At 40.4% G+C, this 27,134-nt stretch overlaps 1 protein-coding gene across 1 annotated transcript in view; it reads left to right on the forward strand.

The window, feature by feature from the left end:
* The window catches only part of TMEM259 (transmembrane protein 259), a 54,401-nt gene that overhangs the window by 20,381 nt on the left and 6,886 nt on the right, over positions 1-27,134 (forward strand). The window contains exons 2-5 of the mRNA XM_069102036.1: positions 610-876; positions 5,539-5,716; positions 14,083-14,193; positions 26,341-26,463. Of these exons, the coding sequence (XP_068958137.1) occupies positions 610-876; positions 5,539-5,716; positions 14,083-14,193; positions 26,341-26,463 (679 nt within the window). The remainder of the gene's footprint in view (positions 1-609; positions 877-5,538; positions 5,717-14,082; positions 14,194-26,340; positions 26,464-27,134) is intronic.

Consider the following 27,134-nt stretch of genomic DNA (forward strand, 5'->3'; position numbering starts at 1 on the left):
ATCACTGACTGTTGAATTCAAGACACTGCTCAGATTGTGCCTCTTCCTGGAGCTTTCCCTGATTACTTAGTTTAAAATAACCCCACTTTCTTTGCATCTTTTAAAGTTAATTTTAAGTCTTATCCCCCCTACTAGACTATAAAAAGGAGTCCCTCAGGATGGTGGTCATATTTTATTTACAGAATGTCAACATTAGAAGGGCCATCAGAAATCATCTAGTCTGGCCTATACATTGATCTTCTCTACAACATAGTCAACAAGTGATCATCTTGCCTTTGTGTGAGATCCTCTAATGGATAGAATACCTGTTAAGTCCCAGCTCTAATGTTACCCTCACATTAAGCCTATATCTGCCTTATTCTTATTGTACCTCTCCCACCAACAAGCACAGAGCCCTACATAATATTAATTTTATTTTGTATTAATTGTGTGTCACTTTTTCTTTGTTGGGTTGAGGTATTTCCCAGAGTGGCAAAACCTACTTAGTTTTATATTTCCTCCAACACCAAAAATAGTGTCCTGCGTATAATAGTTAATATATGATTATTGAACTGAATTGAAATAAATATGATCATTGACTTCGGTTCTCTTGTTTCCTGTTGTTTTTAGGCACTCTTTGTGCTTTTCATCCTGGCCTATATCCACATTGCCTTCTCTCGCACCCCTATTAATTGTTTGGAGCATGTGCGAGATAAGTGGCCCAGAGATGGCATCCTTCGAGTAGAAATTCAACACAACTCCAGCCGAGCTCCCATCTTCCTCCAGTTTTGTGACGCAGAGAGCTTCCCAGGCATGGTGATAGAGTCTGAGGAGGAAGAAGAGGAGGAGGAAGAAGATGAAATGACAGTAGAAATGTTTGAGAACAGCTCAGTCAAGGTAAGGTGAACCAAGGTGGCATGCTAGATACATGTAAATGGCAAGTGAGGGTTTTTTTCCTCCAGAAAAACATATTAGAACTTGTTTAAAAACTAGAATTGAATTGGGATATAATTTAGTTCAAACCTTTCATTTTAAATATGGAGAGGCTGACAGAGAGAAGTGATTTGCCCATAGTCCTGCTCTCAAGAAGTTCATAGTCCTTGGGGCGGCCAGGTAGCACAGCGAGTAAGAGCACCGGCTTCAGTGTTGAGAAGACCTGGAGATCGAATCCTGGGCTCAGATACTCAGCACCACACCCAGAAATAATAACTGGCCGTGTAACCTTGAGCAAGTTACTTAACCCCAATTGCTTTAAAAAAAAAAAAGTTCATAGTCTTAATGGGGAAGACAACATGTAAATTACTATGTGAGGACATGGACAGAATAAATTTTAGACAATCAACAAAGGGAAGGCACTAGTATTGAGGAGGATCAGGAAAGGCTGATTGCAGGAAGTGTATTTTAGCTAAGACTTGAATGAAGCCAGGAGATAGAGATAAAGAGGGAGAACATTCTAGATATGAAGGATAGCCAGTGAAAATGCCCAGGGTTGAGAAATATAATGTCATGGGGGGGTGGCATGCAGGAAGCAAGGAGGCCAATGTCACTGGATTGCAGAGTACATGGGGCAAGGTGCCAGAAGATTGGAATGCCAAACAAAGGATTTTATAAGTTGATCTTGGAGGTGATGGGGAGCCACTGGAGTTTATGGAGTAGGGGATTGACATGGTCAGATCTGCACTTTAAGAAGATCAGGTTGACAGCTGAATGGAGGATGGACTGGAATGTGGACAGACATGTGGCAGGCAGACCCACTTGTTGCAGTAGTAGGTATGAGGTGATGAGGGCCTGCGTCAGGGTGGTAGCAATGTCAGGGGAAAGAAGGTGGTATGTTGGAGGGGTGGTAGAAAGGTAAAATCAGCAGGACTTGGCAACAAGCAACTAACAAATAGTGGCAAAATTAGGACTAGAACCTGACTGAGTCTTTATAGCCCTAGACTCTACTGCTATGTCAATTTCAAGTATTCACATGGAATCCTACTATTTAGAGCTAGACTAGACTTTCACCTCGTCCAGTTCCCTCATCTTTAAGTGGGAAACCTGAAAGTTAAGTGACTGGACTAAAGTTGGAGTGAAATAATAGCAGTCAATCAGTTAGTGAACTGGCTGGACGTGCAGCAGCCACTCAGAGCCTCAATTCTACTACTGTTTGGTACAGAAGCTTTGACCTGCACCTCTGTTTTTCTCACTTTGGCTAGCACCTCCTTAGGCAGCCTGGTGGCCCTTCACTCCTAGGAGTTCACCATATTAATGTGGGACTTACTGCTGATAGATACCTGGTTGGCTTTAGCCCTACTGAGGCTTAGAGCTCCCAAACTCAAACCATCCACCAACCATGGTTTCCACCCAGGAGCAAGGATTACAGGTGTGTGCTACCACACCTGGAAATAAGAATTTTTCAAATGCCACTATGTAATGCTGCCTTTGTATTTGTATTCCCAGCACCATTTGTGCCAGGTTCCGAGGATACAAATATGAAGAATGGCAATCTCTGTTTGCAAAGAGTTTACAGTTCTAATGCAGAAGACAAGTACAAAAAAAATATGTACACCTTAAATATAAAGCAAGCTGATACAAATATATACACAGTAGTTAAAGACAGGACCATTTAAGAAGGTGGCACTAGTTGGGAGGAGGAGTCAGCCAAGGCTTTGTGAAAAAGATGGTTGTTGAGCTTTGTCTTAAAGAAAGAAAGGTCCTCAGAAGGTAATGAGGAAGTAAGTGTATTGCACGTATCAGCAATAGACAGTGCCAAGGTACAGACAGCATCAACACTTGAACCTCAGTCTCCTGGTCCCTGCTCTAGTTCTTTCCACTATACCAGGTATGCATCCAATTGAATGTTATCCCTTTGGAAAAAGTTATTTTTTGAGGCCAAATACTTTTTTGAAGGGGATTTCATGGCTCATAGTCTTTCTGAATGATAGCTCACATTTCCGTAACACATCAGTTTATAAATTAGGGAGTACATATGTTATTACTCCATTTTATAGATGAGGAAACTAAAGTGACATGTTCATTGTCATACAAATTAAGTGCCAGGGCCAGGACTCAAACTTAGGTATTCTGAGTCCCAAGTCTAATGTTCTTTACATCCTTCTGGTCTTCTGACCATGTGGATGAGGTGGGATCACAGTCTTCAGATATCTGAATGTCATATGATATGAAAGAAGTATTAGAACTTCCCTTAGCTTGTCTCCACAGGGAGAGCTAAGGTCAGTGGGTAGAGGTTGTATTAAAGCTGTATTAAAGATCATTATAAGCTGCAGCCCTGTAAACCAAGCACAAGCAGCTCTCCTGAGGACTGCTGCTGTGAATAACTCTAAGGTTCTGATCACATAGTATAGTGAACTCTCTATTTATTCAGCAGTAAACTAAAGCAAAACATTCATAGAAACCAAAGTACAGTATTTACAGTAACATAGCAACTTATTACTAAAGTGACCTCATAGACTTGAACAAAAGATACCATTCAGTAAGTCACAATCTGAAGCAGTCAATATAGAGTACCCAACTAAAGTCTTCTTTCATCTTAATTGGAAACTGACTTCCAATCATCCTTAATTCAGTCATCTTTAAGGAACAATTATCCTTAAGGGGTACAAAGTACAAAGATCTCCCATGCCTAGGTCACACAGGTTTAATCTTGACAGTCAGCACTAAGTGCCCAAGTAGAGGTCCTTTCATCTTGGCTTAAGGCAGACTCCCAAACTCCATGGCTCTTCTTCCACCTTCCACCTTTTTCCTGGATTCACAGTAGGCGGCTCTCAGCTCTTGTTCCAGTTCCCGTTACCGTTCCGTTCCATACTGAAGCTCATGGTGACCAGTCCACCTCTAGCCCTTTGAAGTTTCAGTTTCTGGGAAGACAAAGCTTAACAGAGCCACAACATCTACACACATCAAGCTTAGCAAAGTTACAATATTCACACACATTGCTGGCACTATCATCTCAATTCACTTTCTGTCTGAAATCAACACAAGTCAACAGACAGGGTGCCTCTGTCTGACAAAGTAACACAGTTAACAGATAAAATACTTCTGTCTGACAAAGTAACACAAAACACAAATCAACACAGACAGAACAGAGGATAGAGTGCTGACACCACAAGTTTTCTCCCTCTCAGTTGTGCTTGGTTCCAGTTTGTATTCCTGCTTTTATATGGTTCTTCTCCTTCCTGTTCCACCCTTCCTGTTGCATCAGCAAGTTCCTCCCACCTCCAAATCACAGGCAGGGCTCAAAGGCTCTTGAAGAACTGAAACAAGGAGTTATGTACCATTTTGCTTGATTACCAGGGGATTGGGTAGATCCCTTGTTGATCTCTTCTGGGATAATACTTGCTCCTTGGCTTTGATGTGCTGGTCAAAAAGTCATATTATCTCTACTTTGCCCTTAGCATAACCAGGCCTTGGGCAGGCTAGGGGTGAGATGAGCTTATCATTTTAGGTTACACCTCTGTCTTAGAGCTTTACAGAGTGGGGGAAACAGAATACAGGTAAAAACCTTTTTGTTTGCCTTTGAATTTTTTTTTTTCCCTCAAACTGAGAATTCCATACCTTGAGAAAATGACATTTCCCCCTGAAACTTTTAGCACACCTCCCCTACCTTTTCCATGGCATAATTTACAAGTAATTTGATAAAGCAGAAAAGAGCTCTGGACTTCATATGTTTGAGTTCTGGGTTTGCTGCTTTCCAGTTGTATGGTTTTATACAGATTACTTCTCATCTGTAAAATGAGGGTGCTAATAATATTTGTGTTTCCTACTTATTTCACGAGACAGTTGTGAGGACAAAATATTATATAGAGAAACCACTTTGTAAGGAACTTTGGAAATGGTGGCTGTTATTGTCAGAAGCCATAGGATTGTAGGACTTAGAGATTACTTAGTCCAACTGCCTCATTTTAAAGAAAATGAAGCTAGTCTAGGCTTCTGCATGATTGAGGTCATCTCATTTGTTTGTCTTTTAGTTTTAACATGTCCCATGTACTTGGTCTGATATTGTAGTTATAAAAATTCTGGATTATAATAGCTAATATTTATATAGAGCTTTAATGTTTGCAAAGTGCTTTACATATATTATCTCACTAGCTGTTCAGTTTTTCAGTTTGGAGTTAGGTCTTTGACAGTAATTTATTGGTACATAAAGAATTCATTTTTTTTACTGCAGCTCAACATCCTGACAGATGGTTCAGTCCAGTAAAAAATTTGGTTTATCTCCTGTTATTCCGGTATGCTTGAATCCTCAGGGAGTAGTCATCCCTAAAAAGAATAGGACTTCTCTTGGTTCCCGAAGCAATATTGAATTTTTGGCCACTTTATTGCGTCTGTGTTTTTTTGGAATAGTGGTCCAAGTGCTTTTAGATTACAGTAAATAAAAACAAACTGCGAACTCGGAGGTAGACGGCCTAAGCTGGAGTCTTGGTGTTTGATTGCTTTGTGGTCACTGGCCATTTCTTTTCTTTCCTTAGAGCCTAGGTGTCCTCACCTGTCACGTCTTTCCTAGCATTGTATTATTCATTTGTGAGACTTTTTTTTGCTAATTCTCTCTTTTTTTTGAAGTTTGAGCTGGACATTGAACCAAAGGTGTTCCTGAAGCCTTCCCGGGTGAGCAACCCTGAAGCATTGACCCAGATGGCCAAGAACCAAAGCCAGGAGCTTTCCTTCACTGAGGCAACGACTAAAGGTATGCAGCCTCTGATCGAGACTGTGTCGGAATTTGAGATGCTAGCCAGAGCAGGTAAAGACAACTTCTTTTGGTACCCTGTTCTTTCCCTCTCCACCAACTTTCCCCCCTTCCTTCTCACCTCAGCTTTCCATCCATATCTTTCATTCATTCCCCTGCCTCTTTCTGAGTCAAGTCAGCATATATATGGGTGATAAGGATGTCAAGCAAATGGACTGGCTTTAACCAATCATGTGGCTATCTCCCTGGGGAGAGGAGAAGTTAAAGGACTCTTTGAGCCCTGAGGCCAATGAATGTGGTTTGATATAATTTCTTAAATCAGGGTTGTTCCCAAACCCTTGATTTAAGTTAAAGAACAGAGAAATTTGGGCCTGAGTGGAAGAAAGCAGCTACCTTAGAGTCCTTCTAGTCACAGCATTGACAAGATTTCAGAATTGGAAGGGAACAGAGAGGACTTGGAGGTCACACTTAGCATAGGGTCTATGAACTTTTTTGTATCATTGTATTTCAACAGGATTGGTTTCTTATGTAATCCTTTGTTTATCTATTCTTTCATTTCTGCTTATTTCACTCTACATCAGTTCATTTCAGTTTTCCCTTTCTCTGAATTCCTCATATTCATCACTTCTTACTGTATAGTAATATTCCATCACATTCATATGCTATAGCTTTTTCAGCCATTCTCCAATTGGTGGGCATCCATTTTGTTTCTAGTTCTTTCCTACTATTAAAAGTGCTGCTGTGGGTGTGTTAGTATATATTGGACCTTTGTTTTTCTGTCTTTTAACTTTTCTAGGGTGTGTGTCCAGCAGTGTGAAAGCTGGTTCAAAGGGTATGGATGGGTCACTTTTTTATGCATAATTCCAAATTGCTTTCCAGAATGGTTTAAACATCTTCCAGAAGAGTATTGGTGCCTGCCTTCTTTTTTTTGTCAATTTGCTAGGTGTGAGGGAAACCTCAGATTTGTTTTGATTTAAATTTCACTTACTATTAGTGCTTTTAAAACATTTATAGTTTGTAATTCTTCTTTTGAGAATTATTCATGTCCTTTGGCCACTTACTATTTGAGGAATGGATCTTGGTATTAAATATTTGTGTCAATTCCCTATATACCTTGGATATCAGACTTTTATCCACGGTACTTGATGTAAATGTTTTTTTTTCTCTTTTATTTTCATTGGTTTCATTAATGCAAAAGCTTTTTAATTTTGTGTAATTAAAAATCTTTTTTTTTTGTCTTGTATAATCTCCTCTTTCCTATGATTCTTTAATAATTTTCCTGTTAGAGTATGATTGAGACTTTTTTGGGGGATGTGGCCAATGTGGGAATTTGTTTTGCATGATAGTACATCTTTGTAATGGTTTTTTATTTTGTTTTTCTTGCTTTCTCAACTAGGGGAGGGAAGGGATGTGAGAGGGGAGAGAATGCAGATCCTTAAATAAAATATAATTAGAGTTTTAAAAAATTCCCTTGCTAACCACAATTGTTAAAAGTTCTTTCATTTTCTTTGAATTTTTTTCCCCAGTTTGGCCTATTATGTTCAGGTTATTTTTTTTTTTTAAGGCAACCAGGGTTAAGCAGTTTGCCCAGATGTGCTGCTACTTTTGTTCTGAGAGCCCTTTCAGCTCAGACATTCTGGGTCCCTTGATTTCTTAGAACTCAGTCTCTTTTTTAGACCCTCTTAGCTTGACATTCCAGTAGACTAAAGCCCTTTCCAGCTTTGACTGTATATGTTCTAAGCATCCTTTTAATGCTTATGACCTAGGTTCTGGAGGGCCTTTTGTTGACCATCTTCAAAACCCAATGCAAATAGAACTTTTCTTTAAGGGTTTTTTTTTGTTTGTTTGTTTATATTGGTTTTTTTCTGGCCTATACCACAGGTAAAGCTTAAGGAATCTGAATGTAGTAGAGATGGTACTGTTCTTGGTGAAGGGGGCCATCCCACATCAGAAACAATTTGTGATCATAGGCAAGTTACTTAATTTCTGTTTCCTCAGCCACAAAATGGAAGTTATGTTACTTGTATTTCACAGGATTGCTTTGGAAACCTCTGTGAAATGTATGTGTACACACGCACGTGCTATAAATGTGTGTATACATATATGTATATGATTATGTGTGTGATTTTGTTATCCCAGAGAATTCAATTGAATGAGTATTTTAAAGATGAAAACAATGAAGGAATGAATGAATGTCAGAGGCCTTGATACAAGAGATTTCTGGGTGGAAAGGACTATGTAACTGGCAGAGTTGCACCACAGAAGAGAATTGTGGGAAAATAACCCTGTGCCACTGAAAGAAGCAGCCGGGGTATGTGCTGCATGTGATTCTGCCTTTACCATTGGCAAGGAGAGGACTCAGCTGTGGTCAGCAGTGATAGAGTAGTGTTGGTCCAGGCTTAGGACAGGTGGGGTTTTTGTACTTTGTTGTTGTTTTGTTTTTTAAAAAAATTTTGGGATCTAGTCTGAACCATGAAAAGAGAAGGATGATTCTGATTTCTACAAACTACTACCACCACCCCAACATTGGAAATGTGTCTTTCCTTTTATGCTGACTTTGCTTCACATCTCTTTTATGTGCTTTGCATGTTCTGATTAATATCACAATTATTTGTGAGCTCTCTCTATGAGAGCAAGTACTGCATTTGATTGGAAGTCAGAAGACCTTGGTTTGAATTCTTGGCCCCAGTGCTTGTGCATTCCCTCGGGAAAATACCTTGGCCAGTCTGAACTTCAGGTTTTTTTTATCTGTAAAATTGGGTTGATGATCCTTACATGCCTATCTCACAACATTGCCAGCTGTTACATAAAGTCTGCCCTAGTGTTGAAGGGGAAGCAGATCAGCTTAGGAAAATCCTTTTATTTGAACATCTTACATTCTTTTCAGTGCTTTTCTGCCTATTCCTGCATATGATTTTTCATTGTAAATGGAGAAGTATAAGCTCTATTACTCTGAGGATGGATTTGAGACTGTTCTGGGTAGGATTATGGTTCAGCCCAGGCCGTAGGAGCACAGACTTGACTGAACTGGGAGAGAAGTCCTTTAAATTCATGTCTTCCCTTTATTTTTCCCTGTCTTCATTTTCCAGTTGTATTTTGTTGGCTTCTTGTTGACTAGACATTCTCTTTCCCTTTTTCTTCCTAGCCCCAAAACACAGTCTCCCCACTTCAGGCTTAGTGCTGGTAAAGGAGCGTAAATAGACTCTTGTGAAACAAATGTTTTCACTGGATAAGGCTGGTATTTACAAAGCAAACCACTGAAAGAGTCCAGCTCAGAGTTATAGTGCCTTTTGTATAGGTTAATGAGAAGGGCAAGAGATCTGGGCTTACTATGCTTCTGATACTGTGACCATGAGTGGGTCCCTTCACCTCTTCAGGCTTCTAATATTTTTATTTGAAGTTTGAACATATAAGAAAAACAGTTAAACAAAACCTACCACTATAGCAGTAGTCTTAACAGTGTATGCAATATTCAGCCCCTGCAAATCCCCCACCTCTACCAAGAGAATGGAATTGTATTTCATCATCTGTCTTTTGGAACCAATATTGGTTCCTACCTTTAATCTGAGTTCATCTGTCTTTTAGTGTTGCTTCACATTTATTTACATCATTGTGACTGTGTGCTGTTCTCATTCTATTTTCTTCATTTTTACATTAGTTCATAGGTCTGATTATTTTTTTCTGAATTTCATTGACTTATTATTTCTTATGGTGTAATAGTCTTCCTTTATATTCATATTCACATATTCTTTTGTTCTCTGCTGTGTACTTTTTACTTTGTTCTTTTTTGCCCTTCTCCCTCCTCCCCCCTCAGGCTACAATTAAGTGCAGATATACTATTATATAAATATAGATATATACACACATATATACATGTTTGTGCATATATCTTGTTTCCTATCCCTCTTAACTCTTCTTTACTTCTGCCTGCTACCTTGCCCTCCTATTACGTAGCCTACCCCCCTCCAGAGATCCTTCCCTTGTTCTCTCCCCTGTCCCTATCCCCTTACCATTTTATTTCTTCTGAATTTTAGAAGACTTTTTATATTTTTCTAGATATATATGTATTGTGCCCTCTTAAACCCATTCCTGATAAAAGTAGGTTACCAGAACTACCAGCCCTCCCCCCATCTAATTCCCTACATCAGTTCTTCCTCTTGAATTTCATTTGTATAAAATAATTAATCTTTTTAGCTGTTGCTAAATGATTTGACTTTTTAAAGTCATATCTGCTCAGTTCTACCCCAGCTTTTCTTATGATCTACCCAATTACTAATGACAATCTTAGACATACATACATTCTACATATATAAAAAGTAAACAGTGTCCATATTGAATCCCTTATAATCAGTCTTTGGTTTGTACCCTTACGTTTCTCTTGACTCTTGTATGACAAATCTTCTGTTAGGTTCAGTTTTTTGTTTTGTTTTGTTTTTTTTTTTCAACAAAGTCTTGAAAGGCTGAGAGTTGATCAGATGTCCATTTTTTTTTTTCATTCAATATTCTTAACTTTGCTGGGTATGATATTTTTATCTGGAGCTCCAGTTCTTTTGCTCTTTGATATGTAGTTCTCTGAGACCTTGGTCCTTTAGTGTCTCCACTGCTGGGTCTTATGTGATTCTAATTGTGGCACCATCATGTTTAAATTGATTTTTTCTTGTTGCTTTTAATATTTTGTCCTTGGGAGTTTCAGAATTTGACTATAATATTCCTTTGAGTCTATAGGATCTCTTTCAAGTGGTGTTCTATGGATTTATTTTCTATTTCTCCTCCCTACCCCCCACCCCCTTTGTTCTAATGCTTCAGTACCATTTTCTTTAATTATTTCTTGTATTATTGTATTACGATTCTTTTTTTGATCATAACTTCCTGGTAGTCTGATTATTCTTATGTTTCCTCTTCTTGACCTCCAGCTAGTTGTTTCTTATGTTTCACTTTCTCTTCTATTTTTTCATTCTTCATATTTTGTTTAATTATTTATTGATCTCTTATAACTTCACTGACTTCACCTTGCCCAATTTTCCAAGGTATCATTTTATTTCTTAAGATTCTGGATCTCCTTTTCTAATTGGTTGACTTTGTTTACATAGTCTTGTTTTTCTTAGATTATTATTTTTTCTTTAGTTTTTCCTCCATCTCTCTCATTTGATTTTTAAAGTCTTTTTAAAGTTCTTCTGTGAATTCTTTTTGGGCAGGTGACCATTTGGCATTACTCTTTGGGGTAGAAGAGGGTTTCCTTGCTTCAATATCCTCCTTTAAAGATGAACCCCATCTTTTCTATTCCCATAATAACTTTCTATGGTTGGAGTTTTTCTCCTTTGCCTGTACATTTAGTAGTAATAGCCTAATTTTTGTAATCTCCTCTAGCCAGGAACCAAAGCCAAACCTCCCGCCTCCTGTAAGTGCCCACAGCTAGGGGCTTTATGCCCCACTGCTTCTGCATTCACTGGGTATGTGCTCTTTCCTTTCTGGCATTCCTTGACAGCAAAGGTTTCCTCTATCTTCCTGGGCTCCACAGCCCAATTCCCCTCACTCTGGGGCAGAACTGGTAGGGTCAAAGCTCTGGTGCTGGATGGGCCTCCCTTCCCAGCCATCCCCAGGGCTTTCAGAGGCTAGCCTGGAGGTATTTATTCTGCACCAGTCCTTACCCTGGGATTTTCTTCTGATCTTCCTCCTTTTGTCCCTGGAAGATACCTATTGTGCCCCTATTCTTGTTTATTTTTAACTAAACTTTGTTTGCCCTAAGGTGCTGTTTTATCTCTTTTGTGGGGGGAAATCTTAAGAGCTTTGAATTTTCTGACCTACTTCACTAACTTCCTGTAAAGTCATTTTTTTTGGAGGGGGGTTAGGCAGGGCAATTGGGGTTAAGTGACTTGCCCAAAGTCACATGGCTAAGTGTCTGAGGGCACATTTGAACTCAGGTCCTCCTCACTCCAGGGCTGGTGCTCTATTCACTGCACCACCTAGCCGCCAGTGATACTTCTTTTTTTTTTTCCTGTAAAGTCTTTAAAATTTTTTTGTCCTCTATAATGTTGTACCAATTGTTGTTCTAGTTATGCGCACTTGCCTATGTATCCGTTTATGTTTCCCCAGTTTGCTCAGAAATGATGTTTTGTCATTTCTTATGGCACAATAGTATTTCTGTTGCATCCATCTACCATTACTTGTTTAGCCATTCTCCGATAGTATATTAGTTTCCAGTTTTAGGCAACTATAAAAAGAACCGCTATAAATATCTTCATACATATAGATCCTTTTCATCTTTGAGCAATTTGGGGTGGAGTAGGATATAGCTAAATCACAATTTGGTTTGACCTTCTGGACTTAGTTTCCAGTTGCTTTCCAAAACAGCTGGATCAATTCACAGCTTTAACAACAGTGCACCTAGTGTGCTTGTTTTCCCATAGCCCCTTCAACACTTGTTAATTTTTCCATTTCCCTTTTTTGCCAGTCTGATTGATAGGTATGAGGGAGATCCAACCTGAGAGGTACTTTAATTTTCATTTCTCTAGAAAAATTCTTAGTCATTTAGAAGATTTTTCATATGACTGTTGACAATGTAGATTTCTTCTTGTGAAAACTGTCACAATCTTTTGACCATTTAGCTTTTGAGGGATGATTCTTAGTTTTATAAATTTGAATCTGTTTCCTCTTGGATATGAGATCTTCATCAGAGAAACTTGCTGCAGGGGTTTTTCCCATTTATGTTTGTCTTCTAATTTTAACCACATTAAGTTTGTGCAGCTAGATGGTGCAATAGATAGAGTGCTGGGCCTGGAGTGAGAAAGACTCATCTTTCTGAGTTCAAATCTGGCCTCACACACATACTAGCTGTGTGATCCTGGGCAAGTCACTTCACCCTGTGTGCCTAAGTTCCTCATCTGTAAAATGAGCTGGAGAAGGAAATGGCAAACCACTACAATATCTTTACCTAGAAAATCCCAAATGGGGTCATGAAGAGTCAGACATGACTGAAAAATGACTGGACAACAAATTTGTGCAGAAATTTCTTAATTTTATGTAATCAGAACTATCCATTTTATCTTATGTGATCTTCTCATTTGTCTAATCATCAACCCTTCTATCCATAGATCTGAAAGGTAATTTCTTCCTTGTTCTTCTAATTTGTTTATGATAGGACTTTATATATATATATATATATATATTATGTATCTATTTGGAGTTTATCTTGGCATATGGCATGAGGCTTGCTTTGAACCTGGCAGTTTTTGTCAAACAGTGAGACCTTCTCCCTGTAATTTGGGGTTTGGGAGCTTATCAGTTTGTGTACTGCTGTTTACTGTGTGTTGTGTACCAGATCTCTTTCAGGGATTGACCTCTATATTTTTTAACCAGCACCAAATTGTTTTAAAAAACTACTGCTTTGTAATATAATTTGCTGTCTAGTATTGATAATGTCCTTTGTTTCTCACTTTTTTTCATTATAACCCTTGAGATTCTTTGCGTTTCTATTTTTTCCATATAAATTTTGTTTGTTTTTTTCTAACTCTATAAAATATGTCTTTAGGGTGTTGGCTAGGTGGCACAGTGAATACAGCACTGGCCCTGGAGTCAAGAGGACCTGAGTTCAAATCCAGCCTCAGATACTTGAGGTCGCTGTGTGACCTTGGGCAAGTCACTTAACCCCAATTGCCCTACCTTCCCGCCTCCAAAAAGCAAAATATATATATATATATTTAGTAGTTGTATTGATGAACACAGAATATTAAATTAATTTTAGATAGCCTTGTCATTTTTGTTAAATTAGCTCGGCCTATCCAGTGCTTCTGTGATTATTTAGGTTTGTCTTTATTTCTGCAGTGTTTTATAGGTGGATTCATAAAGTTCTTGAGTGCATCTTGAAAAATATACACCCAAGTATTTTGTAGCTTCTCTAGTTATTTTGATTGCAATTTCTCCTTCTAGCTCTTCCTGCTGGATTTTGTTGTTAACATACAGAAATGCTGATGATTTGTGTGGATTTATTTTGTATCCTGCAACTTTGCTGAATTTATTGTTTCAATTAATTGTTGGTTAATTCTTCAGGATTTCTAAATAAACCATATCATCTGTAAAAAGCAGTCATTTCATTTCCTCTTTGCCCATTCCCTCGATTTCTCTTTCTTGTCTTACTGCTACATCACAAGCATTTCTAACATTGTGTTAAATAGTGATAATAATGAGAATCTGCTTTTGGATTCAAGTTCTAGCTCTGATTTTTACTAGTTATAATCTTCCTGTATAAAGTGAAAAATTGGATGGATATCTAAGATATCTTTCAGCTCTAAATTCTATGGTCTTGTTCCTTGTTGTGTTCTGGCTTCTTTCAGACTGGGTGGTGGGGAGGGGGTGTCTAAGGAAACTGGAATTTCATCTTTCTATCTAAAATGCTTATTCCTCTTTTCCTTGTTCTCTTCTAGTATGGCCCCAAGAAGAGTATATAGTGGAATATTCCCTGGAGTATGGGTTCTTACGATTGTCTCAGAGTACTCGGCAGCGTCTCAGCATCCCAGTCATGGTGGTGACACTGGGTAAGTCAAGCCCCATTGGAGCTTCCCCAGGACATCTTGTGACAGTCCATTTTCAGAAGGACATGATTATTTCCATGCTTAAAGCTGAGACTAAACTTTGTCTTTGTGGAATTGGGCAGATCAATTCATCTTTGAGATTGTTTCCCATATACAGAAGGAGGGAGTTGGGCTAGATGTTGTGTCAGGTTCCCTCTAGCTTTGATATATCTATGTTCTCTGGTCCCTGAAGAGAAGACTTCGAGGTAGATTTGAAGGTGTTTTCAAGCTATCATGGGGAAGAGGAGTAAGACTGAGGCTAGTTGGCCCTGACTGCAGAGTGGGAGCACTGAGAGGAAGTGACACAGGGAGACCATTTAGCTCAGTATGAAGGAAAATATGCAGGTAATTAGATCATTTCTCAATCAAAGAGGCTTAAACTGCTTCAGAAGGTCAGTAAGTTCCTTATAGACTTAGGGACTAGATGACATCTGGAGGATATTGTAAAGGCAATTAGAGTGCACAGTGTGCACCACTGACCCTGGAGAAATGTGTAACTCTGGGCCTATCACTTAATGTCTCTGAGCCTTAGTTTCCTAATAGGGTTGTAATAGAGATTACATGATGAGATGTTTGTGAAGTGCTCTCTAAAACATTAAAGCTCCATAAAAATGTCAGCCATTAGTAATATGAGGGGATTCTTGCTTGAGTATGAGTTGGTCTAGATAGGAGGTGTCAGTCACACAGCCCAAACTATATTAAAATGTAATTGGAAAATATTTAACAAAATAAAAATACAATACAACATCAATAATGTTAATTCGTGGTTTTTCAAGTCAAAGTACATGACAGCACCAATCTTTTATATTTAAAGACCCTTTCCTTTCCCTTCAGTGTTGTTGGGGGGTTAGAGTGCCAACAGTCTGTGATTACACACCAGCATTTTGGACTTGAGAGGGGCCTTCCTTGCTCGTATTCTATTTTCAGACTCCCCAGAAGGCCAGGAAATCCTGAGCTGTCAAGGACAACCTTGTGTCTGTGCCCTTGCCTCCGGTTCTCTTTGTGATCCAGAGAACATGTATGCTGTGGGCTCCAGAGCTTCAGGTTTTGATGAGATAATAGTCATAGGCTGTAATCTACCCTGGTGCCTCCCCATGGCTTTTCAGAGGCATCATTTGTGGTAGAAGGTGTTGGGGGGAGGGGAGATGGGAAGATCCAGTAGGTTCTATAGCAGAAAAAGCTTTGTGTATGGGTCTGGTGAGGAACTGTTTATTCATCTAAGGACCTGCCCAGCTAAGTTTGGAGAGGCTTATCTGTCACCAGGCAGCTCAGTTCATTCCAACAAGCATTTGTGGAACACCTAATGTATTCAAGGTTCTGTGCCAGGTACTGAGGATACAGAGACATGAATTAAACAAACCCTGGCCTCAGGGAGCTTGCATTCTAGAGTGACACAGCATGCACACAGATGTGTAAGTACAAATAATGTAATTTCAAAAAGTAGAAAGTGTTAGCTGGTGGAAATAACAGGAAGGGCCTTTTGGTATTAGGAGGCACCTGAACTGTCTTTTGAAAGCATTCCAGGCAGTGAAGGTAAGTATAACATGCATTTCAGTCATGGGAGCACAGCTGTGTGTGCGAAGACGGGCTTAGAAGGTAGGAGCTGAATATTGGGTATGTAGTGAGCCACTTTGACCAGAAACAAGTCTCAGGGAGTACTGTGAAATGAGACTGGAAAAGGGAGGTGAAAGAGAGATTATGGATTTATGTTTTGTTTTAGCAGTAGTGTGCTGTTGGTTTTTGATGGTAGGGTATGGAGGGGTGTGACATGATCAGGTCTCTGTTACATTATGTTACCATTATATCATATTATTGTAATATTTATTTGGAAACTATGTGGAGGACAGATTTGCAAGGGGAGACCCTGGAGGCAGGGAGAACAATTAGAAAGGATGTTGCACATATACCACATACCACAGGGGATGAGGACCTGAACTTGGAGGAAAGCTGTATGGGTAGAAAGAAGACCCAGAGGCAAGAAGTTCTATGGAAGCACCAGCCCTGATGACATGAAGGGAATGAGTGAGAAGGAAGAGTCAGGAAGGAGTTTCAGACTGCTGTGATCAGAAGAGTGGTGGAGAATCCAACAGAAATGGGCAGGTTTGGAGCGGGACCAGGTTTGGGGAAATTAGGTTTAATGTATAAGATGGCAATTAAAAAAATTTTTTTTTAACTATAGCAACCCTGAATACCAAGCCATGGGCGATTGCTGTCTGCATTGGTGGAAGAAATACTTAGACCCCACAGAATCATGGCTCCTGGAAGTATCAGACACCAGGAATAACAGCAGTGATAAAATAACTGACATTTTACATAGTGTTTGACATACATTTTCTTACTGGAACCTCAATATGCCTGGAAGAGTAGGCACTATAATCTTCATTTTGTGGTTGAAAACACCAAGCTTCAGAGGGTTTAAATGATTTGCTTATAGTCCTAGAGATAGCTGGCTTCCCAGTCTTTTCTGATTCCAAGACCAGCAGAGTCCTTTTTTATTGCCTCATGCTGTGGACGTGTCCACAAGTTCTGCTCAGACCTTTGAGCCTAGGTCCTTAACCTGTATGTCTCTTGCCTGACAGCCAGCTGCTTAGGTTTTTATCATGAAGCTGGCTAGCACATATGAATTGTTTTGGTTTTAGCTACTCACAAAGACCATCTGCTATGCTACATGGAAAGTTGAGGTCGATGTCAGTAGAGAACAGATCCAGAATGATGGAAGGACAGCTCAGACCATTTTATAGTAAAGGGTATACTAAAGAGAATGGGGTTTGCACACCGCTGGTAACATTCTCCTTGCCTGGATGTTATAATCTCAAAATCCTTGCAAACCCATTTGGAAAAGAGTGGATTCGGAACATGGAAGGTGTCATCAGATATTTGAAGGGCTGGGGCTGACCTGTGGAAGCAGAATTAGGCTTTCCCATGTGACCAAAGGGCAAAGCTGAGAACAGTGACGAGAAGTTACAAAAGTCAGATTTTAGTTTGATGTAAGGATAAGCTTCTTAACAGCTGAACCAGAGTGGAATGGTCCGCCCCCTTGTTGGAGCCCCTCAGGCAGAGGATGGGGACAACTTGTTGAGTATTTTGTGGAGGAGGAGGGATAAGAGTTGGACTAGATGATTGTTAAGGCCAATTCCAGTAATGAAATTCCATAGTATTCCTTGATATCCCCAACTCTGGGTTTTGTTTAATTTTTTGTATCTTTCCCTTACCTCTGTTATGTGAAGAGAGCACACAGCTGACCTGCTGTTGCTTTCCTGGACAGATAAAGGTCCTGGAGCCAAACTGTAGTATTTATAGATCAGGATCTATCTTGCTCTAATTCATCATTTCTAAAACTGTCACAGACCACTCTCAGGGACCAGATGTAATTTTGACAAGTTAATTTACTCGACTCACCTATTCATCTAATTTTAACAAGCTTTTTACGCAATGGTAAATGCACTGGCCTAAGAGCCAGGCTTATTCCTAGCATTTAAAAAAAAAAAGTTTATTCTCAATTTAGTAATAACCTTCAGCAAAAAACAAATACTCAAAACCCTGCCAGTGATCTCTAGCCTAAGCAACATTGAATTTTATTATTTTCTTTTTAAACTACTTTTTCCACTTAATGAGTTATTTTGATTTGGTTGTATGTGATTTTCAGAGCATTTGGACAATTTTTCAAGTGATGATTGACAAGAACTGTCTATTCATGACTTGATTGTTTTATCCATTGTGGAGTACACCTGACTCATAAATTTGAACCAGTCCTTTAGACAGTAGAGATGTCTGATTTTGGGGAGATCTGTCTAAGCCAGTATCTTTTTCCTCTTTCTCTTTGTTGCCTTTTTTTTGGTATACCTGAAGCATGAGTCTTTACAACATATACCTCACTTCACAAAGATGAATGTCATGACCATTCTTGTTATGAATAAGTGAGGGAATGAAAAGGCATTTATTAAACACTTAATATGAGCCAAGTACTTGTTATGGTTTGTGCAAAGTAGTTTTTAGAATAGCTGAAACACAGAGAATCCTGGCTCTGTTCTTCTGGAGGGAGCATAAAGAGTGAAATCCCACCCTTTGAAATCCACTCAGCAGGGTTGGGAGCAGCCACTCAGCTAGTATACTGTGCATCTTCAGGTCCTCGTAGTTAAAATTGTTTCCAGACATTTGTTGCAGATGTTATACTCTGTCTTCCAAAATGCCATCCATTCTTTCCACTTCCCCAAAATGTTTTCTCACTTAACCATTTGCTTCAGTGCTATGCCCTGGTAATAATTGATTTCCTCCCCGTTGTAATATTGTAATTGGAATATATTCCAGATCATGTGGATATGAAGAGGAAATGCTGAGTTTAGGCTCATAAAGCACGGTACGGAGGCTTGATATAGTATTGATGGGGACTTCAGTTATCCGTATGTCTGCTGTGGGTGTGTGTGGAGTGTTCAAGGAGGACAAGCGCCTCTGGCAGGAGAGCTGTTCAGGACCTGTCTTTGGAGCCTGCATGGCGCCAGCCTGTGGCTCCAAGAAGCTGTAGCATGTGCTGCAGCCATACCCCATTAGAACCATCTCGGCAGACAGGCTAAACCAGGATGAAGGTAACCACAGACTTAAAAACTGTTGGTAAATTAGAGGAACATCTACCCAAGCACGTGAAGACTTCCCCCGGTGAGATGGGTGACTAAAAGCAATTGGTTCTAATGGCCACGAAGGTGGCTGAAGCAGGTGCTGAGAGCACTTAGAGTTTGGTGAAACATTGAAGACACCAAGGTCATCCACTGCCTCCTGGGCCATTGCCAGGCCTGACTTTTGTCTTGCTACTGGACTTGGGTGATTCTGGAAGAGAGAGTGAGGCTGATGACTGTGCAGCTCTGCCTCACTTAAATCCAGTTCACAGGCAAGTCAAGACATCTTCCTATGATGTCACTGCTTCTCTTCAAAAATTAAGGACCAGCAACAGTATCTGCTATAGGGTGATCTGTCTGCTTAAAGTAGAATAGAAAGTCTGCTTGACTTGCTTTAATGATTATTTCACCATTCAAGAGGACTTTTTTATTCCTCATTAACAAGGAGAATCTAGTTGTGGGAATGGAAATGATGGGCACCTTGGGAGGAAGTGGCCATTCCATCTCAGAATTTGTGAAAGAAGGCTAAGAAGGGCAGACGTTGTCTGACATGCATTTTAGATTTGGGGAAAACAGATTTCAAAGAGCTGAGCAGAAGAAAGATAGAAAGCTCTCAGAATGAAATTCTGAAGATATACATAGAAATAATCTTGATGAAGAAAAAGAGGGGCATAGTCCAAAGAGACTGATGTGAATAAATATGAAACCCACCTTCTAACTTATATTTTTAAGGGTTTCCTTCCACAAGTAGCAAAGCTCCTTTAATACCCCAAGCTTCCCATGAAAACAAAGGCCCAGAACAGTTTGCTAGGGTCACTATATGGCACTGAGACACAAAATGCAACACTCTCAAAAGATGAATATCAAATGGGGAGGGGCAGGGCAGAATAGCCCATGAAAACATAAAACCAAGGAGGAGGTCGGAAGAGGAACAAGATGAAAGAGAGCATTCAGTGGTATAAATGAAGAGGAAGTAGCCTGCTCACCTGGCAAGAGTATGAGATGACAGGTAGATAGCCAGGATACTCTGTTGGTGCCCTCAGAGTCCCAGGAAAATGAGAAAGGCCTTCAGGAGACTGGGGGGACCACCTGAGGCAAACTTAGGGGAAGGCATGGACAAGAGTTGTATAGGATAGGGCAGGCATGGATGGGCTTTGATTTGCATCACTGGAGGAAAATTCTAAATTGGTGAGCTCACATTTGTATCTGAATATGAACAGATGGTGAATCCAAAGGGTGGCATAACAGTCCTGTGTAAGAATAGTGTCCAAAACTCCTATCCCACCCTGTTGCAAAGGTGGGAGGTCCATAAATTTTGTACATTGCACATGTTTTCAGACTTTTTGATGTATTGGTCAGTTACGTTGATTTCTTCATCTTTAAAAACTATTATGTAGAGTGGCTCTTTTGGAGGGGAAGGATTCTAGGGAAAACTTTGGTGATGTTAGAAAAAAAGGACATTAATAAAAACATTTAATGAAACAGTAGTGTCTGGAGTATTAAACCTAAGGTACAACCAAAAGGTTTTCAGTGAAATTCTTTTAAGTGAATTAAGGGAAAGTGGATCAACAAATAGGGTTATCCCTTTCAGGTGTGTCTGTCATTACTGACAGAAGGAAGAACCTCCAGATTCATTTTTGTTGCTCTTTGCTTGACTAAGGAGAATAATCATTAGACTGTAAAGGAGAGAACAAAAGTCTTATAGGGACAAGGGTAAGTTAGGAGGTAGCAAGAGAGCACTTAGCAGTCTTTTATAGCCTCATGTCAAGGGACCAAATTGTGGAGCCATTTGTTGAGCTGTGAATAATAGAGTAGGTTAGGATCTGGGGCAAATGTCTTGATGTTCAAAAAAGAGAAGAGAAGGGAGTCTGCTAAATGTGGCCCAGTGGATCGAGCACTGGGCCTGGAATCATGGAGACCTGAGTTCAAATGTGGCCTCAGACCTTACTTAATCTCATGTGCCTAAGTTTTCTCATCTCTAAAATGAGCTGGAGAAGGAAATAGCAAACCACTGTAATGGCTCTGCCAAGAAAACCCCAAACATGGGATTATAAGGAGTCAGACACAACAGAAACAAGTGAACGACACAGTGAGCCAGCATAGATTAATCCAGAACAAGTCGTGACATTTTGCATTATTACCCTGTGTGTACATGTCAACTCCTGTTAGAATGTAAACTCCTTGAAGGCAGGGGCTATTTCACTTCTGTCTCTGTATCCCCAATATCTGGCACAGTGTCTAGCACATAGTGGGCAAGTAATGAATGTTTATTCATTGTTACTGATGTTGATCAGTCATAACTGATTCTTTGTGACCCTGCTGTCCATGGGATTTCCTTGTTAAAAATACTGGAGTTGTTTACCATTTCCTTCTCCCAGAGAATTGAGACAAACAGAGGTCAAGGTCATACAGCTAGTAATGTTTGAGGCTGGAATTGGGCTAAGATCTTTTTGGGTCCTGCTGTCTATCCACTGAGCCATCTAGCTGCCCCTTCTTGATTGATAACTAACCTCAAATATCAGCAGAATGCTTATAACAAGAGTATTCCCAGATTATTTTAGCAAAATATCTGATAAAGGTTCTTGAGCTTCTTTTTTTCTATAAAAGATGAAGAAATGTGCAATAGACAATGATAGAGTCATAATTGTATTCAAAGCTGGTGTGAATGACCAGCCTTGAAGTGTGGTCATTGGTCATTCAGTGTCTGTTTGGAAGTTCTCTAGTAGAATGCAAAATTGTTCTTCCAGGCCCTGTACTGACATGTTTTTTGAGGGTTTTTAAATTTTTTAATTTTTCCCCATTTACGTGTAAAAACATTCGTTATTTTTTAATGATGAATTTCAAATTCTCTGTCTCCCTTCTTCTCCCTCCCTCATTGAGAAGGCAAGCAATTTGAAATAGGTTATACATGTAGCGCTGACACATTTATCAATGACTTGGCTAAAGATACAGGTGGAAAAACCCTTTTTGAAAAGGGACAAGGTCGAAGAATAGAGTAGAATAAATGGGGAGATGGGGTAGGATGGAGGGAAATATAGTTAGTCTTTCACAGCATGACTTACTGAATTGTTTTGCATGACTACACATTTATAACCTATATCAAATTGCTTGCATTCTCAGTGAGGGTGGATGGGGAGGGAAGAAGGGAGAGAATTTGGAACTCAGAGTTTTGAAAACAAATGTTTAAAATTGTTTTTACATGCAACTGGAAAATATGACATACAAGCAATGGGGTATAGAAATTTATCTTGCCCTAGAAGAAAGTAGGGGAAAAGGGGATAAGAGAGGGGTGGGGGGTGAGGGTGATAGAAAGGAGGGCAGACTGGGAGAAGGGGTAATCAGAATGCACACCATCTTGGGGTGGGGGGAGATGGGGAAAAATTTGGAACTTCAAAATGTTATAGAAATGAAGGTTGAAAACTAAAAATAAAATAATAAAAAAAAAATAGAAATATATAGGTGGAAAATTCTCCAATGACAAAACGCAAGGGAGAGATAGCTAACCCCAAATGACAGAGTTGAATTGGGATTCAAAAAGACCCTGATAAACTAAAATATTGGGCCAAATCTGATAAGATGAAATGTAATAAGGAAAAAGATGAAGATTTACATTTGGGATAAAAAAGAACTTCAGGAATTCAGCTTAACAAGTACAAGATGAGTGTGGGTGGGGAGGGCAGTTAGTACATCTGAAGAACTGAGGATTTTAATACATCCTAGATATGGTTAGCACTGATATAGCAGTTAAGAAAGTTAATCTTGGACTGTGCTAAGAAAGGCTTATTCAGGGCTTGGGGAAGCAATAGTCTCCTAGTCTGTGTTAGGACGTACACTTCCTCGAAAGGCCAGGGCCTTTTGGGGAGGGTTTGTTAGATCTGCTGCTGAGAGCTCATTGAGAGCGTTTTTCAGAAAAGAATAAAGGGATTGTAACTATAGCAGAGATGATTGAATGGCTTTGTGATAAAGGACCAGACAGAAGTTAGCATCACTTGAGGCTGCTCAAAACTTCCCGTCTGCTAAAACCATATCCCTGCTTACCTAAGCTCTCTCCAGAAAATGAACTAGGAGCAGTGGCTGGGTGGTTTCAAAGAGACAAGTTTATGTTTGCTAAGAGGAAAGACTTCTTAACAATTAGAGCTGTCCAAGAGTGGAGTGGTCTGCCTGGGTGGGGGGCTCCTGTCTTGAAGGCAAGGCAGAGGCTGGATAACCACCCGTCAAGGAAGATACTTGTTTAGATCTGTTTTGGGCCTAGTTAGTTGGCAGCTTGGAGACTGATTCTGCCTTTTCATGGAAAAAGGTTCTGTAGCATCTGCCTTGTGCAGTAACTTCCTAGACCACTTGGCAGATATAACTCAGTTTCTAAAATACACACATAAAGCAGAAAGCCATGTTGAAGTAGGTTTTTTAGAAATAGCATAGCTCTAAAAGGTTTACAAAATTCCTTCCCTACAATAACCTCAGGAAGCAGACAGTGCAAGAATTATTCCCCTCTCTTAACAGGTAAGGAAACGGAGGCTTACAGAAGATAAAAGACAAGTATGCACACCCCCCACACATACACACACTTCTCTGAACATAGTTCTCTGAAGTTGTGGTTGGTGCCTGCTCTGGTCAGATCCCTGAGTCCTTCAGAGCTGTCCATCTCTATGGTTTTGTTGTCTTTGTATAGAGTGTTCTCTTGGTTCTGTTCACTTCACTCTCCATTGGTTCATACAAGTCTTTTTTTTTTATTTGTTCATTCTTCCACACTTCTTCCTGATCTTAAACTTCTTGTTAGGACGGAAGGTCTTTGCTGGTCCTGCTGCTGTTTCTTGGGGTATTGAGTGTTGTTCTCTCCCAGGATCTCAGAGACAGCTCAAGCTGGGGACCGACCTGCTCCCAAAATGAACTGATCCAAGAAGAGTCTAATTGCTGCCCTCTGGTCTGTGCTCTGCTAGTTCTTGCTCTGGGTCTGAGTCTGAGCGGGGAAAGAATTCTGCTACAGTCAGTCAGCTGAGAAGTACTGTAATAGGAGTAGTTTAGGATTCTCTTGCCATGATTATTCCTTCACAGGCTTTATGGAGTGCTCTTCACATAGAAGTTACAGCAGAGAGCCCACTGCACTTCTGGGGTCTGAGCTACACCCCTGCTGCTGCTTGCTTCTGGACTTGACGCTCTTGATACATAGCATGGGGCTCCTTACCCCAGAATGTTGTTCTACCCATGCCCTGCACACAGGTCTTAGGCCCACCCTGGATCTATGGCCTAGAACTGGTGCAGTCTCTTGTCCCTAGTGTCCACAGACCTCTGTGTCTCCCTTCCTGTACCAGCCCTGATTAGACATGTGACTCGTGACTTTTCTGGATTTCCCCATCAGCATTCAGTCTGGTACATTTTCCAGATCTGTTTAGAGTTTGGGGGGTGCTCACTGTATACTTCTTGCTCCTACTTTACCGTTGTGCCTCCATTTACCACCCTCTCCCCACCCCAGTTCTCTGTTAACCTCATCTTTACATTATGTGATTATCTCATAGCACTTCTTCTTTTCAATGCTAAGTCTTCTGATTTTTCTACTCTTTTTTTAAACCACAAATCCATTCACTTTTCTGCCCCTTTACAATCAAGCTTCTGATCCTACCACTTTACCGAAATTGCTTTCTTCAAAAATATGCTTTGTCTTCTAAGTCTCTTATTAACTGATTTTTTTATATAGTTTTTATATCTTATCTACAAAATCTGATGACCTTTCTTGGTCACTATACCTCCTGACCTCTTTACAGCTATTGAGACTGTCAGCTAACCCCTTCTGTTTCATACTCTCTGCCACCTTGGCTTCCATGACACTTTTCTTGAGCCTACCTGCCTGACTTTTCCTTCTGTCTCCTTTGTCAGACCACTCAACTTCACTTTTGTGTGGTTAGGCACGCTAGACCTAGATTGCCAACTAAATGTACCATAGGCATTTCAGACTCAGCATATCCAGAATCAAACTTTTTATCTCCCTTCCCTAAACCTGTCTCTCCAAAATTCCATACATCTATCCTTAAAACCCTAGTTTCCCAGTATGAGTTGTTGTTTTCTCTCCCTCCCTTATCTCTCTCTCTCCCCTTCCCATCTTCTCCCCCACCCCATCTCTTCCTCTGTCCCTTAGCCTGACTCATACCTGAATATACCCTCCAGCCTTTCTTTCTAGCCTTGTTTCATAATATTTCCCTTCCCATTCCACGTTCCAGCCTAACTGGAGTACTGCTTATTTCCAAAACTGAATATGCCCTTTCCTCCCCTCTTTGTATTTACTCAGAGTATTCCCCTGTGTTTATAATGTACACACTCTCATCATCTCAGCCTTTCGGAGTATTTATTTTTTCACAGGCTGCTACCTTCACTAGAAATCGTCTCCGTAGCCACTGACTACTGGATGAATTACTAGTTTATAATGTCATTCCATCTCCCTTGTTTTAACTCTCATTCCTCCTCCCCCTAAAGAAAAAAGAAGCCCCACATGTACTTCTTTAGTGAGCTCATAGATTGTCAGAGCTGAAAAGAGCTTTAGAGACTAGCTGGTCACCAGCCTTCATTTTATAGAAGCAGCACCTGAAGTGGAGAGGGAGAGGTAACTCCCCTGGGTACCCAGTATTTTTGTGGCAGAGGCAGGATGTGGGCCCAGCTCTTCTGACTCTCAAGCCATTGTTCTCTCCACTTTCCCATGTGTTCCTGGGGGAGAACAGTACAGGACAGCTTGTTTCCTCAGTGGTCTGGCACTTTGAGGTAGCCATAGGTTAAGGGAAAGGCAGGGCAATGTCCAGAAGAGCACCTAGGAGGGCAGTGTATAGGGGGAGCTTGGGATCTTGTGTTCTGACGGAAGCCCTAGGCACAAGCAAAAGACCCGATTCAGGTTCTAACTCCCTGCCCAAGGGTCTTAAACAAGGCTCTCTAAGCCCACATAGTTTTCTTAATGGCACAGGCCATTCTTAATGGTATCACCTCACAGGTTTTTAATAAAATTCAAATGAGATGATCTCTAAAGCCATGTACAAATAGGAGCTGTGTTTGGGATTTAGGGAATGTAAAAAGCCAGCAGCAGGGGCAGCTAAGTGGCGAAGCACTGACCCTGGAGTCAGGACAACCCGAGTTCAAATGTAGCCTCAGACACTTCACACTAGCCATGTGACCTTGGGCAAGTCACTTATCCCCAATTGCCCTGCATTCCTCCCTCCAAAAAACAAAAAAACAAAAGCGAACAGCCCAGGAGGAAAGACATTCTCATCTAAATCTGCCACTGTGTAGCTTGGTGTGACCTTAAGTCACTTCCTATCTCAGAAGGTGTTTCCCTATCTGTGGAATATGGCTTGTGACCTGCCTTCCTTAGAATCGTGAGGGTCCAGTGACAGGGTACAAAGCAAATGGAAACAGGAGGCAGGTCTGATGTTCTCTTTTTTGGGGGGTTGCCACGGAAACATTTGCTCCAAACTGACCTGGATTTTCAGCTCACAGACATATTTCTCCTCTTCCTCTAATCTAGATCCTACAAGGGATCAGTGCTTCGGAGACCGATTTAGCCGTTTGCTCCTGGATGAATTCTTGGGTTATGATGATGTTTTGATGTCCAGCGTGAAAGCCCTGGCCGAAAATGAAGAAAACAAGGGTCAGAACTCAGCCAAGGAGCTAAGAACCCTGGGAGACTTGGAGGGGGGGGAGGGCAGACAGAGCTCATGGGGGCAATCTGTGTGTGTGTGTGTGTGTACATGTGTGCTATAGCCTGACAACAGCAGTGTAGTTTGGGAAATGGAGGAGGTGTGGGCTTTATATCCCCAGGACCGTGATTTTGAGCAAATGAGCCTCAGCTTATTTATCTGTACAATGGGAATCATATTTGCCCTACCTGCCTCAGAAGGTTGTGCTGTGAGGACCACTTCATAAGCTGTATTATCATTTTGGAAATATGAGCTTTGATTATCTAAAAATCAGCAGACTAGTTACATGAAGAAACCAGTGGAGTCTTCTGTTTCTGGCATTGGCCTTGGTTTTGGTATACTGGAAATGGCCTGGGGCTTAGTTTTTAAGAAGTTCCAGCTCCTTGACTCACTCCTGATGTGACCACAGACACTTTGCTTTCTTGAGCTTCATTTCCTGGGGATGAGGCACTGTGACCTAGTAAATGGGCTGAGCTTACAGCCAGGAGGACCCTAGGCATCTCCCTAGAATTTATCTACTAAGTCATCAGGATATCATCCACTTTGGTGGAAGGAGTTCCCACTGTAAGCTTTCCCTATATTAGTTGTGTAATATGACCATGATACACTCATTATCCTACCC

The sequence above is a fragment of the Petaurus breviceps genome, unplaced genomic scaffold (assembly GCF_028583685.1).
Source record: "Petaurus breviceps papuanus isolate PSGF00001 unplaced genomic scaffold, PetGlider_PUasm1.0 523, whole genome shotgun sequence".
Taxonomy (NCBI): domain Eukaryota; kingdom Metazoa; phylum Chordata; class Mammalia; order Diprotodontia; family Petauridae; genus Petaurus; species Petaurus breviceps.